At 47.1% G+C, this 16,511-nt stretch overlaps 2 protein-coding genes across 2 annotated transcripts in view; one reads left to right on the forward strand and one right to left on the reverse strand.

Annotated features, from left to right (window-relative positions):
• GGT6 (gamma-glutamyltransferase 6) overlaps nt 1-6,490 on the forward strand; it is a 42,370-nt gene extending 35,880 nt beyond the window's left edge. The window contains exons 3-4 of the mRNA XM_088453531.1: nt 2,620-2,733; nt 4,543-6,490. Coding sequence (XP_088309657.1) covers nt 2,620-2,733; nt 4,543-5,741 — 1,313 coding nt within the window. The 3' untranslated portion in view covers nt 5,742-6,490. The remainder of the gene's footprint in view (nt 1-2,619; nt 2,734-4,542) is intronic.
• An 883-nt stretch (nt 6,491-7,373) lies between these two features.
• TMEM8B (transmembrane protein 8B) overlaps nt 7,374-16,511 on the reverse strand; it is a 135,138-nt gene continuing 126,000 nt past the window's right edge. The window contains exons 12-13 of the mRNA XM_088453524.1: nt 13,096-13,212; nt 7,374-8,935 (exon numbers count right to left, since the gene is read on the reverse strand). Of these exons, the coding sequence (XP_088309650.1) occupies nt 8,600-8,935; nt 13,096-13,212 (453 nt within the window). The 3' untranslated portion in view covers nt 7,374-8,599. The remainder of the gene's footprint in view (nt 8,936-13,095; nt 13,213-16,511) is intronic.

The raw sequence follows: 16,511 nt of genomic DNA on the forward strand, positions 1-16,511 counted from the left end.
TGATAGGTCTCCGTCACTACATAGCTCTGATCAGTGTCTGACTGTACATGAGCCGTGATAGGTCTCCGTCACTACATAGCGCTGATCGGTGTTTCTGACTGTACATGAGCTGTGATAGGTCTCCGTCACTACATAGCGCTGATCGGTGTGTCAGACTGTACATGAGCCGTGATAGGTCTCCGTCACTACACAGCGCTGATCAGTGTGTGACTGTACATGAGCCGTGATAGGTCTCCGTCACTACATAGCGCTGATCAGTGTCTGACTGTACATGAGCTGTGATAGGTCTCCATCACTACATAGCGCTGATCAGTGTCTGACTGTACATGAGCCGTGATAGGTCTCCGTCACTACATAGCGCTGATCAGTGTGTCTGACTGTACATGAGCCGTGATAGGTCTCCGTCACTACATAGCGCTGATCAGTGTGTGACTGTACATGAGCTGTGATAGGTCTCCGTCACTACATAGCGCTGATCAGTGTCTGACTGTACATGAGCTGTGATAGGTCTCCGTCACTACATAGCTCTGATCGGTGTGTGACTGTACATGAGCCCTGATAGGTCTCCGTCACTACATAGCGCTGATCAGTGTGTCTGACTGTACATGAGCTGTGATAGGTCTCCATCACTACATAGCGCTGATCAGTGTGTGTGACTGTACATGAGCCCTGATAGGTCTCCGTCACTACATAGCGCTGATCAGTGTCTGACTGTACATGAGCCCTGATAGGTCTCCGTCACTACATAACCTCGCGGTCTCACTCCCATAATATACCCAATACGGATCCTCTCCGCGCGTGTGCTAATACCCCTCCCTGTCATTGCCAGGAACACTCAGTATATTCCCATGTACTTCTCTGCACGTGCGTCCGAATATTCAACTGTGACTCTGTACATACACAATCGGGACGCAGGTGCGGTGCAGCTTAGGCGCATACGCAGTAGCAATAACATCACTACATCTGCAGGACGTCTACCTCTATATATCAGGCCGTGTATGAATTGTGGCCACTTTGTGATTTTCTGCAAACTGCGCTTGTGTCGTGGCTGCGCAGTTATATTTATTTCCACTTATGTATATAGCGCACACATATTCCGCAGCGCTTTACAGAGAATAATTGGCCATTCAGTGGAGCTTACACTCTATTTTCCCTATCACATGCGCACACACATACACACTAGGGGTAATTTGTGTTGGGAGCTAATTAACCTACCAGTTTTTGGAGTGTGGGAGGAAACCGGAGTACCCGGAGGAAACCCACGCCAGCACAGGGAGAATATACAAACTCCACACAGTTAGGGCCGTGTTGGGAATTGAACCCATGACCTCAGTGCTGTGAGGCAGTAATGCTAACCACTACACCATCTGTGCTGCCCTAGATATATAACACGTGCGCAGATATATAACAAGTGCGCAGATAACAGTTTACGCATATTCTGAGTCCGGATGTCTTTCCTGAAATTGGCCGGCGACACTGTGATGTCATGGAAGTACTCTGTCCTGTTGGAGTGCCGCGGGCGGGTACCTAATGCTCTGCGTGGTTTTGGGTGGTGGGTACGGTGAGGGAAGCCTGGGTGTAAGAGATGGCTTGTACCTAGCGTGGGGCTGGTGCACGTGTGACACATAATGATGGCAGCTGGCGTACCAGGAATGTGCCGCACTGCTCGCAGGTACCGGATCCCCGCATTAGATGTACGGAGTCTCACATTAGCATGAGCTAGTAATTCTGCCTTCCGCAGCTGCCCCCAGCTACTACCCCTCTGTGTGCCACAGTCAGCACCTAACAACCCAAACTAGAGGTCAGACAGCAGGAGAGACAGCGCAGGCGTAGAAGAGACAGCACAAGATTAGAAGAGACAGCACAGGTTTAGAATAGACAGCACAGGTTTAGAATAGACAGCACAGGAGTAAAAGAGACAGCACAGGATTAGAATAGACAGCACAGGAGTAAAAGAGACAGCACAGGAGTAAAAGAGACAGCACAGGATTAGAATAGACAGCACAGGAGTAAAAGAGACAGCACAGGATTAGAATAGACAGCACAGGAGTAAAAGAGACAGCAGAGGATTAGAATAGACAGCACAGGAGTAAAAGAGACAGCACAGGATTAGAATAGACAGCACAGGAGTTAAAGAGACAGCAGAGGATTAGAATAGACAGCACAGGAGTAAAAGAGACAGCAGAGGATTAGAATAGACAGCAGAGGATTAGAATAGACAGCAGAGGATTAGAATAGACAGCACAGGAGTAAAAGAGACAGCACAGGATTAGAATAGACAGCACAGGAGTAAAAGAGACAGCACAGGATTAGAATAGACAGCACAGGAGTTAAAGAGACAGCAGAGGATTAGAATAGACAGCACAGGAGTAAAAGAGACAGCAGAGGATTAGAATAGACAGCACAGGATTAGAATAGACAGCACAGGAGTAATAGAGTTGCTTTATATGTACAGCAATACCTTTACCAGGTTGCATTGATGTGCGGTGGCCTCCTGGCTCTTTGCCTAATACAGTACATAAATACACCTAGCACCTGTCTCTTATTACATACAGCGATTATCACTGTCTCCTGTTCCTTGTCCTCGTGTCTCATCGCATTTGTCTCCCCGGGTGACAGAGACCTGCTCCATGGTGGCACGAGACGTGCTGCAGTCAGACGGGTCTGTGGTCGATGCTGGGATTGCTGCCGTCCTGTGTCTCTCTGTTGTACATCCACATACCTCAAGTTTAGGTAAGTTACCCTCACACCACTAGTAATAGGTAACCGGTAGAGTGCAGGGGGTAATAAGGGCAGTATAGTAATAGGTAACCGGTAGAGTGCAGGGGGTAATTAGGGCAGTATAGTAATAGGTAACCGGTAGAGTGCAGGGGGTAATTAGGGCAGTATAGTAATAGGTAACCGGTAGAGTGCAGGGGGTTATTAGTGCAGTATAGTAATAGATAACCAGTAGAGTGCAGGGGGTAATTAGGGCACTATAGTAATAGGTAACCGGTAGAGTGCAGGGGGTTATTAGTGCAGTATAGTAATAGATAACCAGTAGAGTGCAGGGGGTAATTAGGGCAGTATAGTAATAGGTAACCAGTAGAGGGCAGGGGGGGTAATTAGGGCAGTATAGTAATAGGTAACCGGTAGAGTGCAGGGGGTAATTAGGGCAGTATAGTAATAGGTAACCAGTAGAGTGCAGGGGGTAATTAGGGCAGTATAGTAATAGGTAACCGGTAGAGTGCAGGGGGTTATTAGTGCAGTATAGTAATAGATAACCGGTAGAGTGCAGGGGGTAATTAGGGCAGTATAGTAATAGGTAACCGGTAGAGTGCAGGGGGTAATTAGGGCAGTATAGTAATAGGTAACCGGTAGAGTGCAGGGGGTAATTAGGGCAGTATAGTAATAGGTAACCGTAAAGTGCAGGGGCTAATTAGGGCAGTTAGTAATAGGTAACCAGTAGAGTGCAGGGGGTAATTAGGGCAGTATAGTAATAGATAACCAGTAGAGTGCAGGAGGTTATTAGTGCAGTATAGTAATAGATAACCTGTAGAGTGCAGGGGGTAATTAGGGCAGTATAGTAATAGGTAACCGGTAGAGTGCAGGGGGTAATTAGGGCAGTATAGTAATAGGTAACCGGTGGAGTGCAGGGGCTAATTAGGGCTGTATAGTAATAGGTAACCAGTAGAGGGCAGGGGGGGTAATTAGGGCAGTATAGCAATAGGTAACTGGTAGAGTGCAGGAGGTAATTAGGGCACTATAGTAATAGGTAACCAGTAGAGTGCAGGGAGGTATTGGGACAATAAAGTAATACGTGACTGGTAAAGTGCAGGGGGGAATTAGGGCAGTAAAGTAATAGGTGGCTTGTAGAGTGTAGGGGGAATGGGGCAGTAAAGTAATAGGTGGCTTGTAGAGTGCAGGGTGGCATTGGGGCTGTAAAGTAATAGGTGGCATGTAGAGTGCAGGGTGGCATTGGGGCAGTAAAGTAATAGGTGGCATGTAGAGTGCAGGGTGGCATTGGGGCAGTAAAGTAATAGGTGGCATGTAGAGTGCAGGGTGGCATTGGGGCAGTAAAGTAATAGGTGACCAGTAGAATGAAGGGGGTAATTGAATAGTAGAATAGCAGATGACAAGCAGAATGCATGGGGGAATTGGGGCAGTAGTGTATAAGCACCAGCATAGTGCTGGGGGAAATAGGGGCAGTAAAGTAATACGTGAATGGTACAGTTGAGCAGTGGTGGGCAATGTGATTCACTTCAAGGGCCACATTTCTGGCCCTCTTCAGAAGGGACACACATCGCACACACTCTTAGTGATTATAAAGCCCCCAAATTGCACATGCTCCCCACATTAGTCATCCCAAAAATGTGCCCTAGACCCTTGACACCCAGTTCTACCACATGACCTCAGGTCCAACAGGTATCCAGACTTCCCCACATGATGAAGCGGGCCCTATGGTAGGACCCCACTGATAATGTAATGAAGAATCTTCTATTAGTTGATGTGCGTAAGCTGCATATAGGTAACAGGCTCCTTTTCCTTCGTGTGTCATTTCAGGGGGCGTATTCACATCCATCTATTATAACAGCACATCTCAGAACGCATCTGTGCTGACTGCAATTCCCAGTGAGGCTTCTCCCACCACATACGGGTTCCCCCAGGTGCTGCAGGGTCTCTGGTCTCTCCATCAGCAACATGGGAGAAAACCTTGGTCAGAGCTGCTCAGCGCAGCCATTAATCTGGCCAACCAGGGATTCCTGGTGGACACCAACCTTCACGCAGCTCTAGAGGAACACCGAACCCTAGTCACATCCTCTGTGGGTCTGCGCAGCCTCTTCTGTCATCACAATAACAGTCTGAAAGGTGTCGGAGAAATTGTAGAGAATACGCCACTAGGAAGCATCCTGGCGCAGGCTGCGAATGTCACGGCAGATTCCGCGGCGTCAGACGTCCTCATCAACAACTTGCTGAGTGACATTGAAGTGACGGAACGAGAGAGGTTCGCAGAGGCCATTTCAGGGGAGCATCTGGCAAGTGGAGATCCGTTGACACTTCATGTGGATGGCCTGACACTGTACAGCACCACGGAGCCCACGGCCGGCACCATTCTCTCTGCCACGCTCCGAGAGATATATAATGAGGGACATGAAATCACCAGCAACAGAAGTTCTGAGTTTCTGATCAATGCTTCAAAGATTATGTACATTGCGGGTGGTGCTTGGCCAGGAGACTCTACTGCCAGCCCCTCCCTGCAGCCACCGCGAAGCCCAGCGTCTGTCAGGGGCAACGTTATAATAGCCGACTCTTATGGAGATGTCTTTGTGATTTCCCTCACACTCAACAGCACCTTTGGCTCTGGGACTGTGTCTCCCTCCACGGGAATCCTGCTAAGCGACTTTGTTCAAGGCTCTGGCTCCACGGAACACTCCAGTACCACATTTTGGGCCTGTCCGTCAGTGTTGCTGCTTGGCGGGGAGACTGACGTACTTGGTGTATCGGGCACTGGAGGGAGTTCTCTGCCGTTCTCACTGGCTCAGATTATCCTTAATCGTGTTCTCCTGCAGAAGGACCTTACAGAATCAGTCACTGGGACCTTGGTGGACCTGAAATCGGGGAAGTCTGACCCCTGGCTCCAGTACTTTGGTCTGCAGGGTAGAGACCCGGAGCCCGTGGAGGCAGTGGAGATATATGCGGAGCACGTCCATGTTGCTACATCACACACACGTCTCACGTGTTGCTATCCTGTCGGACTTTAGATATTCAACGATCAAAAAAGGAAATATTATGCTAAAGACAATATCGGAGCGATTGCGTTCCAAAGACGTGGTCGCAGATATTGACGCTTGTTTACAGAACAAAATAATATATTGTTTTTATACAAGAAAAGTCATTATGTATTTAATTGTGCACGGTTTCTAATACTGAAGGGGATTGGCAGCGTCTTGTGGGGGAAGGGGGACCCGGTACTTGTAATTCTATGCTGGACTTGCTCCTAACCCCAAATTTATGCACCTGGGGAGAAGCCGGGGAGGAGGGGGGCTAAATTCTTTGGGAATGTGGGGAAATACTATCTGCTTTATATTTGCACAGTGTTTTAGCATTGAGCCCCTCCCAATTATAACTCTTTGCACAAAATCCCCCCCCCCCCCCCCCCTGGTAAGATGGTATAGCCTGGGTGAAAATTACCCACTGCAGATGAATTTGTTCTGATCTCTAACTGAAGAGACTCCATGAAGATGGACGTGCCATGAGGTCAGGATTCGCTTGGAATCAGGATGATGAAATATTTGGGCATCATCCTGTATATTATCTCCCCTGCCCCCCTCTGGTCATGTGACTGGGGCCGGGACGCCTCAGACCAGGTACAGTCCTGCCCAGTGTGTCATGTGAGTGAAGCGTTGCGCAGCGCTATAGAGCAGGTACAGGCGCGTGCTGTGTCTGTGTAACTACCAAACTGCACGGTCCGTTCTAGCGAATGATAAATGATGGCGCAAAGTTCTTTCATTACAACGATTAGCAAATAAATCAGTAATTTAGAAAGAAATGCATTAAACAGGTAATATCTGTAATGGTGGCGCTCAGAGAAACCCGTGTCCGTGGTCTGCAGGTAACATTCTTCTTACTATACATCCGTAGAAGTGAGATCTCTCTAATTCCAGTGACAAGATGGCTGCCTGTGACAAGATGGCTGCCTGTTTGTATAGTTCTGCTATAAGCCAGAGACTCCGCTGGAGCTGCGCAGTTTTCTCTCAGCTGTGTCCCAGCCCCCGATCGCCGCACAGCCGGTCACACGCTGGGGAACGAGTCAGAGCCGCGCACAATGCAGATGTTCTCCTAATTGAGCGAGTTTTTGCAACTGCGCATGCGGCAAACTCCCTATAACCTCCTATGGCGGACTTCTGCGCAGCCCTATGGTCACGTAAAATGGCTGTGTGCGCTGAGACGCCTGAGCCACTTTCACTGCGTACAGAATCACAGACGCAGGTTGTAATATGCCCCGAAACAGTCGCGACACGCCTGCGCTCTTTGCTGTCACTCCCCGTTACCTCCCCCAAACGCTCCCTGTCCGTCACAACTGGCAGTAAATAGTCGCTGCAAAGGACTACAGCAAGACACATGCGCAGCGCGACTTAGATGCAAGCACAGGCGGCCGATAATCGCTCAACTGCGTAAACATGGTGCTAGCGTTCCGCTCTGACTCCTAACCGCTCTCCGTCCTCAGTCGGCGGACAAAGCGGAACCTTTAACCTGATGTTATTACTGATAATATATTCCATGACTTCTAGGAAATCTACATAGTGACCGGCGCTGGGAGAACGTCTGTAGGCGCTATACCACATGACTGCGCCTTTTCTTGTCTCCAGCAATTATCACTGCGCTGATATTACAGGACACCACAGCGGCTCCATTATACGTTTATCATTATTTATTGCACTTTTGTTGTTTTATTGTAAAACATAAATCTTTTGCCCAACATGCCGCACGCCCGTGAAAGTGCTGTATAACAAAACCAGTGCAATGAAGGCCACCCGCCCTGCTATGCTGTGCAGTTCCATCAAACAAAACGTGACATTGGTGTGTGGAGAACACCAGACAGACAATTTGGGAGGAGCCTGTGGCCTCCTAACTGTGGGAGTGATTATCTTCTCCTTACGTAGAAGGGGAAGAGAAGTGGAGCAGCTCAAGTGACCTGTTCTACTGTGCGAGCATCCGTGGTACACAGTGGTCCAACCTGCCGTTCGTCATACAGTACATGCACCCAGTGTCCTGTCTCCCAATCCCTCACCACCCACGCATCCTCTGATTATCCCGTGTCCTGTCTCCCAATCCCTGACCACCCACACATCCTCTGATTATCCCGTGTCCTGTCTCCCAATCCCTGACCACCCACACATCCTCTGATTATCCCGTGTCCTGTCTCCCAATCCCTGACCACACACACATCCTCTGATTATCCCGTGTCCTGTCTCCCAATCCCTGACCACACACACATCCTCTGATTATCCCGTGTCCTGTCTCCCAATCCCTGACCACACACACATCCTCTGATCATCCCGTGTCCTGTCTCCCAATCCCTCACCACACACACATCCTCTGATTATCCCGTGTCCTGTCTCCCAATCCCTCACCACACACACACATCCTCTGATTATCCTGTGTCCTGTCTCCCAATCCCTGACCACACACATCCTCTGATCATCCCGTTTCCTGTCTCCCAATCCCTCACCACACACACACATCCTCTGATTATCCCGTGTCCTGTCTCCCAATCCCTCACCACACACACGTCCTCTGATCATCCCGTGTCCTGTCTCCCAATCCCTCACCACACACACATCCTCTGATTATCCCGTGTCCTGTCTCCAGTTCCCTCTAAAGCGCGCACTGAGCCTGTTACTGTTGTGTTCTCCATGTGTCCTCTCTCTCATGCCCATGTGGACCTGCTGAAGATTAGGCTATTAATGCACAGGGTAGTCCTGAATGAGGTAATACTGATCACTGGAGCCGTTCTCCTGTGCTGGAGATTAAGGCAGTTCGTGACACCAATTGTCCATCTCCGGCCACAACTGTCCCACAGATTGACAAATGCTCTTCCTCCCACGTGGCTTCTGTGTCAGCTGGTGCAGATGCTGTTTATAGAGACAGACCCGGGGTCCACCAGCCCCAGTTCCTCCTGCTCATTAACACACAGCTGGTAGCCGCAGCCTTTTCTCCTGCTCAGCGGTGCCACTCTCCCGTCAGGCTTGGCACGTGGTGGGAGGAGGAAGCCAACGCTGCCCGCGATCAGCATGTGCCAGATGCTGTGAATGTAGAAGTAGTTTTCCTCCGTTTCCACAAAGGCATAGAGTGCCACGGCTGAGCTGGCAATAAGTGTTCCGGGGCAGAGATAGAAGAGCCAACGCTTCCAAGTCGGGGGGTAACAATGTCGCCTCCGGATTGTCCGGAACGTCTGTCAACAAAATAAATATTCATGTTACATTCAACAAACATGACAGATGGCGCAGTGACAATAGCTGGGTCCCCATGATAACCACACAAAGGTACATACTGTATGTGTCTAGAGTAAGAACGAGCATCTAATCTGGTAGTCCAGTGTCAGGAGGTGCCCTAGGGCCTCTGGTATAGGGACTGATGGGAGGCAATGCTGGAGGGATGACTGGCGCTCTGGAAGGCTTCTCACAAAGGCCTGGTGATTTAAGGCAGTCCCAGAGGCCAAGCACCCCACACCTGTATTCCCGTCTGTGCCCAGGAGCTTAGATTGCATGTCTGAGAGACGTTCCTCCTCCAGGCTGCACATTGGAGTGAGGAGAGAGTTACTCGTGTGGGGAAGTGACCAGCACCAAACCTGTCCAAGGACCTGGGGTGGGGTGGGGCTCTTTCACTGTGACGAGAATCCACCTTCTTGTTCTGTTATGGTGCTGCAATGGAAGCCACTGGGAAGTGCCCATGGCCAGGGTGTTTCTCATCTGCATAGTCAGGGTGTTTAGCCATTAGAGATGACAGAGATAGTCCTGGCAGAGCTTCCATCACTCAGAACCAAATTGCCAGACTACATACAGTATGATGGAGGAACTGGACAAACCCAATGGTGTCAGGCAAGCTGGGGAGTGTAGAGGACATTCCCAGCCAGCATATTATGGGGTTGGCAGCGGTGCTCTTGTCCTTCGTAGGAAACCTCGTAACAGGTTCAACTGGTTATCTAACTGGCCCTACTGCTGACACAGAGCTCAGGTCCTTGCCAGTAGCTGGTTAACCTGCCTGTCTCGAGTAAGCAGAGGAAAAGGGCCATCCTCACATGGTAGATTTTCCCGCAATATAACTTTACCTTCTCCAAGAAGATTGTAGACAAAGTTGAGGACATTGTGCTAGAATAGGCAGTGCTCACATATACAGTGACCGCACATATAGGGAGGGACTGCTGCCCCGGCATCAGCAAAGCACATACAGGGAGGGACTGCTATACCGGCATCAGGAACGTACATACAGGGAGGGACTGCTACCCTGGCATCAGCAACATACATACAGGGAGGGACTGCTGCCCCGGGATTAGGCACATACAGGGAGGGATTGCTACCCCAGCATCAGCAACACACAGGAAGGGACTGCTACCCCGGCATTAGGCACATACAGGGAGGGACTGCTGCCCCGGCATCAGGAACACACATACAGGGAGGGACTGCTACCCCGGCATTAGGCACATACAGGGAGGGACTGCTACCCCGGCATCAGGAACATACAGGGAGGGACTGCTGCCCCGGAATCTGGCACATACAGGGAGGGACTGCTACCCCGGCATCAGGAACGCACGTACAGGGAGGGACTGCTACCCCGGCATCAGCAACTTTCATACAGGGAGGGACTGCTACCACGGCATAAGGAACACACATACAGGGAGGAACTGCTGCCCCGGCATCAGGAACACACATACAGGGAGGGACTGCTACATCGGCATCAGGCACATACAGGGAGGGACTGCTACATCGGCATCAGGCACATACAGGGAGGGACTGCTACCCGGCATTAGGCACATACAGGGAGGGACTGCTGCCCCGGCATCAGCAACGCACATACAGGGAGGGACTGCTGCCCCGGCATCAGCAACGCACATACAGGGAGGGACTGCTGCCCCGGGATTAGGCACATACAGGGAGGGATTGCTACCCCAGCATCAGCAACACACAGGAAGGGACTGCTACCCCGGCATTAGGCACATACAGGGAGGGACTGCTGCCCCTGCATTAGGCACATACAGGGAGGGACTGCTGCCCCGATATCAAGCGTATACAGGAAGGGAGTGCTGCCCCAGTATCAGACGTATACAGGGAGGGAGTGCTGCCCCAGTATCAGGCATATACAGGGAAGGACTGCTGCCCCAGTATCAGGCGTATACAGGGAGGGAGTGCTACCCCGGTATCTGACATCCAGCTCACTGGAACCAATGACTGGAAGTTTAGGCTGGAAATTTAAATAGTAAATGACCCCAGATGGCACCAGGGCAGAGAGGGTCACAGTCCCCTTTGACACAAGACGGGTGAAAGTAAATATAAAGGTGGGATCCATGATCCAAGTAGATTCAAATTGCAGAAGACGGGATCAAGGTTAAAGGGACAAGGAGCTGGATTTCCCCTGCAGACACTGTATGACAATCAGGACTGGTCGCCCATGTAATGTCTGTGCATGACACTGAGAGCTGGTCACCCATGTAATGTCTGTGCATGACAATCAGGACTGGTCGCCCATGTAATGTCTGTGCGTGACAATCAGGACTGGTCGCCCATGTAATGTCTGTACGTGACAATCCGGACTGGTTGCCCATGTAATGTCTGTGCATGACAATCAGGACTTGTCACCCATGTAATGTCTGTGCATGACAATCAGGACTTGTCACCCATGTAATGTCTGTGCATGACAATCAGGACTGGTCGCCCATGTAATGTCTGTGCATGACAATCAGGACTGGTCACCCATGTAATGTCTGCATGACAATCAGGACTGGTCGCCCATGTAATGTTTGTGTATGACAATCAGGACTGGTCGCCCATGTAATGTTTGTGTATGACAATCAGGATTGGTCGCCCATGTAATGTTTGTGTATGACCATCAGGACTGGTCGCCCATGTAATGTTTGTGTATGACAATCAGGACTGGTCGCCCATGTAATGTTTGTGTATGACCATCAGGACTGGTCGCCCATGTAATGTTTGTGTATGACCATCAGGACTGGTCGCCCATGTAATGTTTGTGTATGACAATCAGGACTGGTCGCCCATGTAATGTCGGTGTGTGACAATCAGGACTGGTCGCCCATGTAATGTCTGTGTGTGACAATCAGGACTGGTCGCCCATGTAATGTCTGTGTGTGACAATCAGGACTGGTCTCCCATGTAATGTCGGTGTGTGACAATCAGGACTGGTCGCCCATGTAATGTCGGTGTGTGACAATCAGGACTGGTCGCCCATGTAATGTCGGTGTGTGACAATCAGGACTGGTCGCCCATGTAATGTCTGTGTGTGACAATCAGGACTGGTCGCCCATGTAATGTCGGTGTGTGACAATCAGGACTGGTCGCCCATGTAATGTCTGTATGTGACAATCAGGACTGGTCGCCCATGTAATGTTTGTGTATGACAATCAGGACTGGTCGTCCATGTAATGTTTGTGTATGACAATCAGGACTTGTCGCCCATGTAATGTCTGTGCATGACAATCAGGACTGGTCGCCCATGTAATGTCTGTATGGGGCAATCAGGACTGGTCGCCCATGTAATGTTTGTGTATGACAATCAGGACTGGTCGCCCATGTAATGTCTGTGTGTGACAATCAGGACTGGTCGCCCATGTAATGTCGGTGTGTGACAATCAGGACTGGTCGCCCATGTAATGTCTATGTGACAATCAGGACTGGTCGCCCATGTAATGTCTGTATGTGACAATCAGGACTGGTCCCCCATGTAATGTCTGTATGTGACAATCAGGACTTGTCGCCCATGTAATGTGTGCATGACAATCAGGACTGGTCGCCCATGTAATGTCTGTGACAATCAGGACTGGTCGCCCATGTAATGTCTGTATGTGACAATCAGGACTGGTCGCCCATGTAATGTCTGTATGTGACAATCAGGACTGGTCGCCCATGTAATGTCTGTATGTGACAATCAGGACTGGTCGCCCATGTAATGTCTGTGTGTGACATCATTCATTACGTTGTACTCAGAGGTACAGCGTAACATCTTACTGCTAAGTCTCTGCCGCTCTCCTGTGACAACACATTACAGGCAGCACTTGTGTCCATCCAGTGCCAGCGCTCGGCCCTGGATGGACTTAATTGGTTACCGGAACTGATGAAGAGTCTGGGGGTGACAGTGAGACCCTCCTACAGATGGGGGCACCATGTTGTTGGGCATTTCTTCCCTCTCAGATGGTGATAACGCCATATAAAGTGGTAACTTAGAGCGGTCACCTGACACGGATGAGATGGGGGGTCCGTCTGTGATGGCCTGTCTACGCCCCAGTCATTGTCTTCCGTCCATGTTTGTGCTGCTGTTGTACCATTAAGCACAGTGTGAGGTCATTGTGTACGACTTTATATAAGGAGAACATGCACTTACCCAAGCGACAGCCATTATTCCCACAGCAAACAGACTGGGTCCCAGGAGGTTCCACAGCCCATGACGGTCCAACTGCAGAGCCATGGACAGTAACATCACTCCCAGCAGGTAGAGGACCTGTTCCATAACAGAGGAGAGTGTCAGAGCGGGGAGCAAGTCATTATGATTATTACACGTCGCCCCCTGCTGGTAATAATGATATTTATATAGCGCCTTTCTCCAAACACACAAAGCGCTTTACATCATGTTACATAGACGGCAGCCATCTTGGGGCACTACAATAGTACAGTACATGGAGATATAGTAACCCGTGTCATAGCCAGCCACAGATTATATACATCACACATAATATACATTACACATAATATACATCACACATAATATACAGTCAGGTGCATAAATATTGTGACATTGACAGAATTTTCATATTTTGGCCTCTAGTCACCACCACAATGGCTTTGAAATTAAACAAACAAGATGTGATTTACCTGCAGACTTTCAGGTTTAATTTGAGGGTAATTACATCCAAATCGGGTGAACGGTGTAGGAATTACAACGGTTTCTATATGTGCCTCCCACTTTTTAAGGGACCAAAAGTAATGGGACTATCAACTCAGATGCTATTTCATGGACAGGTGTGGGCTATTCCCTCGTTATTTCATTATCAATTAAGCAGGTAAAAGGTCTGGAGTTGATTCTAGGTGAGACATTTGCATTTGGAATCCGTTGCTGTCAATATGAGATCCAAAGAGCTGTCACTATCAGTGAAGCCATCATTAGGCTGAGAAATCAAAACAAACCCATCAGAGATAGCAAAAACATTAGGTGTGGCCAAATCAACTGTTTGGAACAGTCTTAAAAAGAAAGAATGCACCAGAGAGCTCAGCAACACCAAAAGACCTGGAAGACCACGGAAAACAACTGTGGTGGATGACAGAAGAATTATTTCCCTGGTGAAGAGAAACCCCTTCACAACAGTTGGCCAAATCAAGAACACTCTCCAGGAGGTAGGTGTATATGTGTCAAAGTCAACAATCAAGAGAAGACTTCACAAGAGTGAATATAGAGGATTCACCACAAGATGTAAACCATTGGTGAGCCTCAAAAACAGGAAGACCAGATTAGAGTTTGCCAAACAACATCTAAAAAAGCCATTACAGTTCTGGAACAACATCCTATGGACAGATGAGACAAAGATCAACTTGTACCAGAGTGATGGGAAGAGAAGAGTATGGAGAAGGAAAGGAACTGCTCATGATCCAAACATACCATCTCGTCAGTGAAGCATGGTGGTGGTAGTGTCATGGCGTGGGCATGTATGGCTGCCAATGGAACTGGTTCCCTTGTATTTATTGATGATGTGACTGCTGACAAAAGCAGGAGAATTAATTCTGAAGTGTTTCGGGCAATATTATATGCTCATATTCAGTCAAATGCTTCAGAACTCATTGGACAGCGCTTCACAGTGCAGATGGACAATGACCCGAAGCATACTGCAAAAGCAACCAAAGAGTTTTGTAAGGCTAAAAAGTGGAATGTTCTGCAATGGCCAAGTCAATCCCCTGACCTGAATCTGATTGAGCATGCATTTCACTTGATGAAGACAAAACTGAAGAGAAAATGCCCCAAGAACAAGCAGGAACTGAAGACATTTGCAGTAGAGGCCTGGCAGAGCATCACCAGGGATGAAACCCAGCGTCTGGTGATGTCTATGTGTTCCAGACTTCAGGCTGTAATTGCCTGAAAAGGATTTGCAACAAAGTATTAAAAAGTGAAAGTTAGATTTAGGATTGTTTAGTTTGTCCCATTACTTTTGGCCCCTTAAAAAGTGGGAAGCACATATAGAAACCGGTGTAATTCCTACACCGTTCACCTGATTTGGATGTAATTACCCTCAAATTAAATCTGATAGTCTGCAGGTAAAGCTCATCTTGTTTGTTTCATTTCAAAGCCATTGTGGTGGTGAATAGAAGCCAAAATATGACAATTCTGTCAATGTCCCAATATTTATGCACCTGACTGTACATCGCACATAATATACATCACAGATTATATACATCACACATAATATACATCACACATAATATACATCACACATACTATACATCACAGATTATATACATCACACATAATATACATCACACATAATATACATCACAGATTATATACATCACACATAATATACATCACACATAATATACATTACACATAATATACATCACACATAATATACATCACACATACTATACATCACAGATTATATACATCACACATAATATACATCACACATAATATACATCACAGATTATATACATCACACATAATATACATCACACATACTATACATCACAGATTATATACATCACAGATTATATACATTACACATAATATACATCACACATAATATACATCACAGATTATATACATCACACATAATATACATCACACATACTATACATCACACATAATATACATCACACATAATATACATCACAGATTATATACATCACACATAATATACATCACACATAATATACATCACACATACTATACATCACAGATTATATACATCACACATAATATACATCACACATAATATACATCACAGATTATATACATCACACATAATATACATCACACATAATATACATTACACATAATATACATCACACATAATATACATCACACATAATATACATCACACATACTATACATCACAGATTATATACATCACACATAATATACATCACACATAATATACATCACAGATTATATACATCACACATAATATACATCACACATACTATACATCACAGATTATATACATCACAGATTATATACATCACACATAATATACATCACACATAATATACATCACAGATTATATACATCACACATAATATACATCACACATACTATACATCACACATAATATACATCACACATAATATACATCACAGATTATATACATCACAGATAATATACATCACACATAATATACATCACACATAATATACATCACACATAATATACATTACACATAATATACATCACAGATTATATACATCACACATAATATTCATCACACATAATATACATCACACATAATATACATCACAGATTATATACATCACACATAATATACATCACAGATTATATACATCACACATAATATACATCACAGATTACATACATCACACATAATATACATCACACATAATATACATCACACATACTATACATCACACATACTATACATTACACATAATATACATCACAGATTATATACATCACACATAATATACATCACAGATTATATACATCACACATAATATACATCACACATAATATACATTACACATAATATACATCACAGATACCACATATAACACAGAGCCTGGTTCAGTGGGGCCGGT

Source organism: Taudactylus pleione, unplaced genomic scaffold (assembly GCF_031769625.1).
Source record: "Taudactylus pleione unplaced genomic scaffold, aTauple2 ptg000580l, whole genome shotgun sequence".
In the NCBI taxonomy this organism is placed as follows: Eukaryota; Metazoa; Chordata; class Amphibia; order Anura; family Myobatrachidae; genus Taudactylus; species Taudactylus pleione.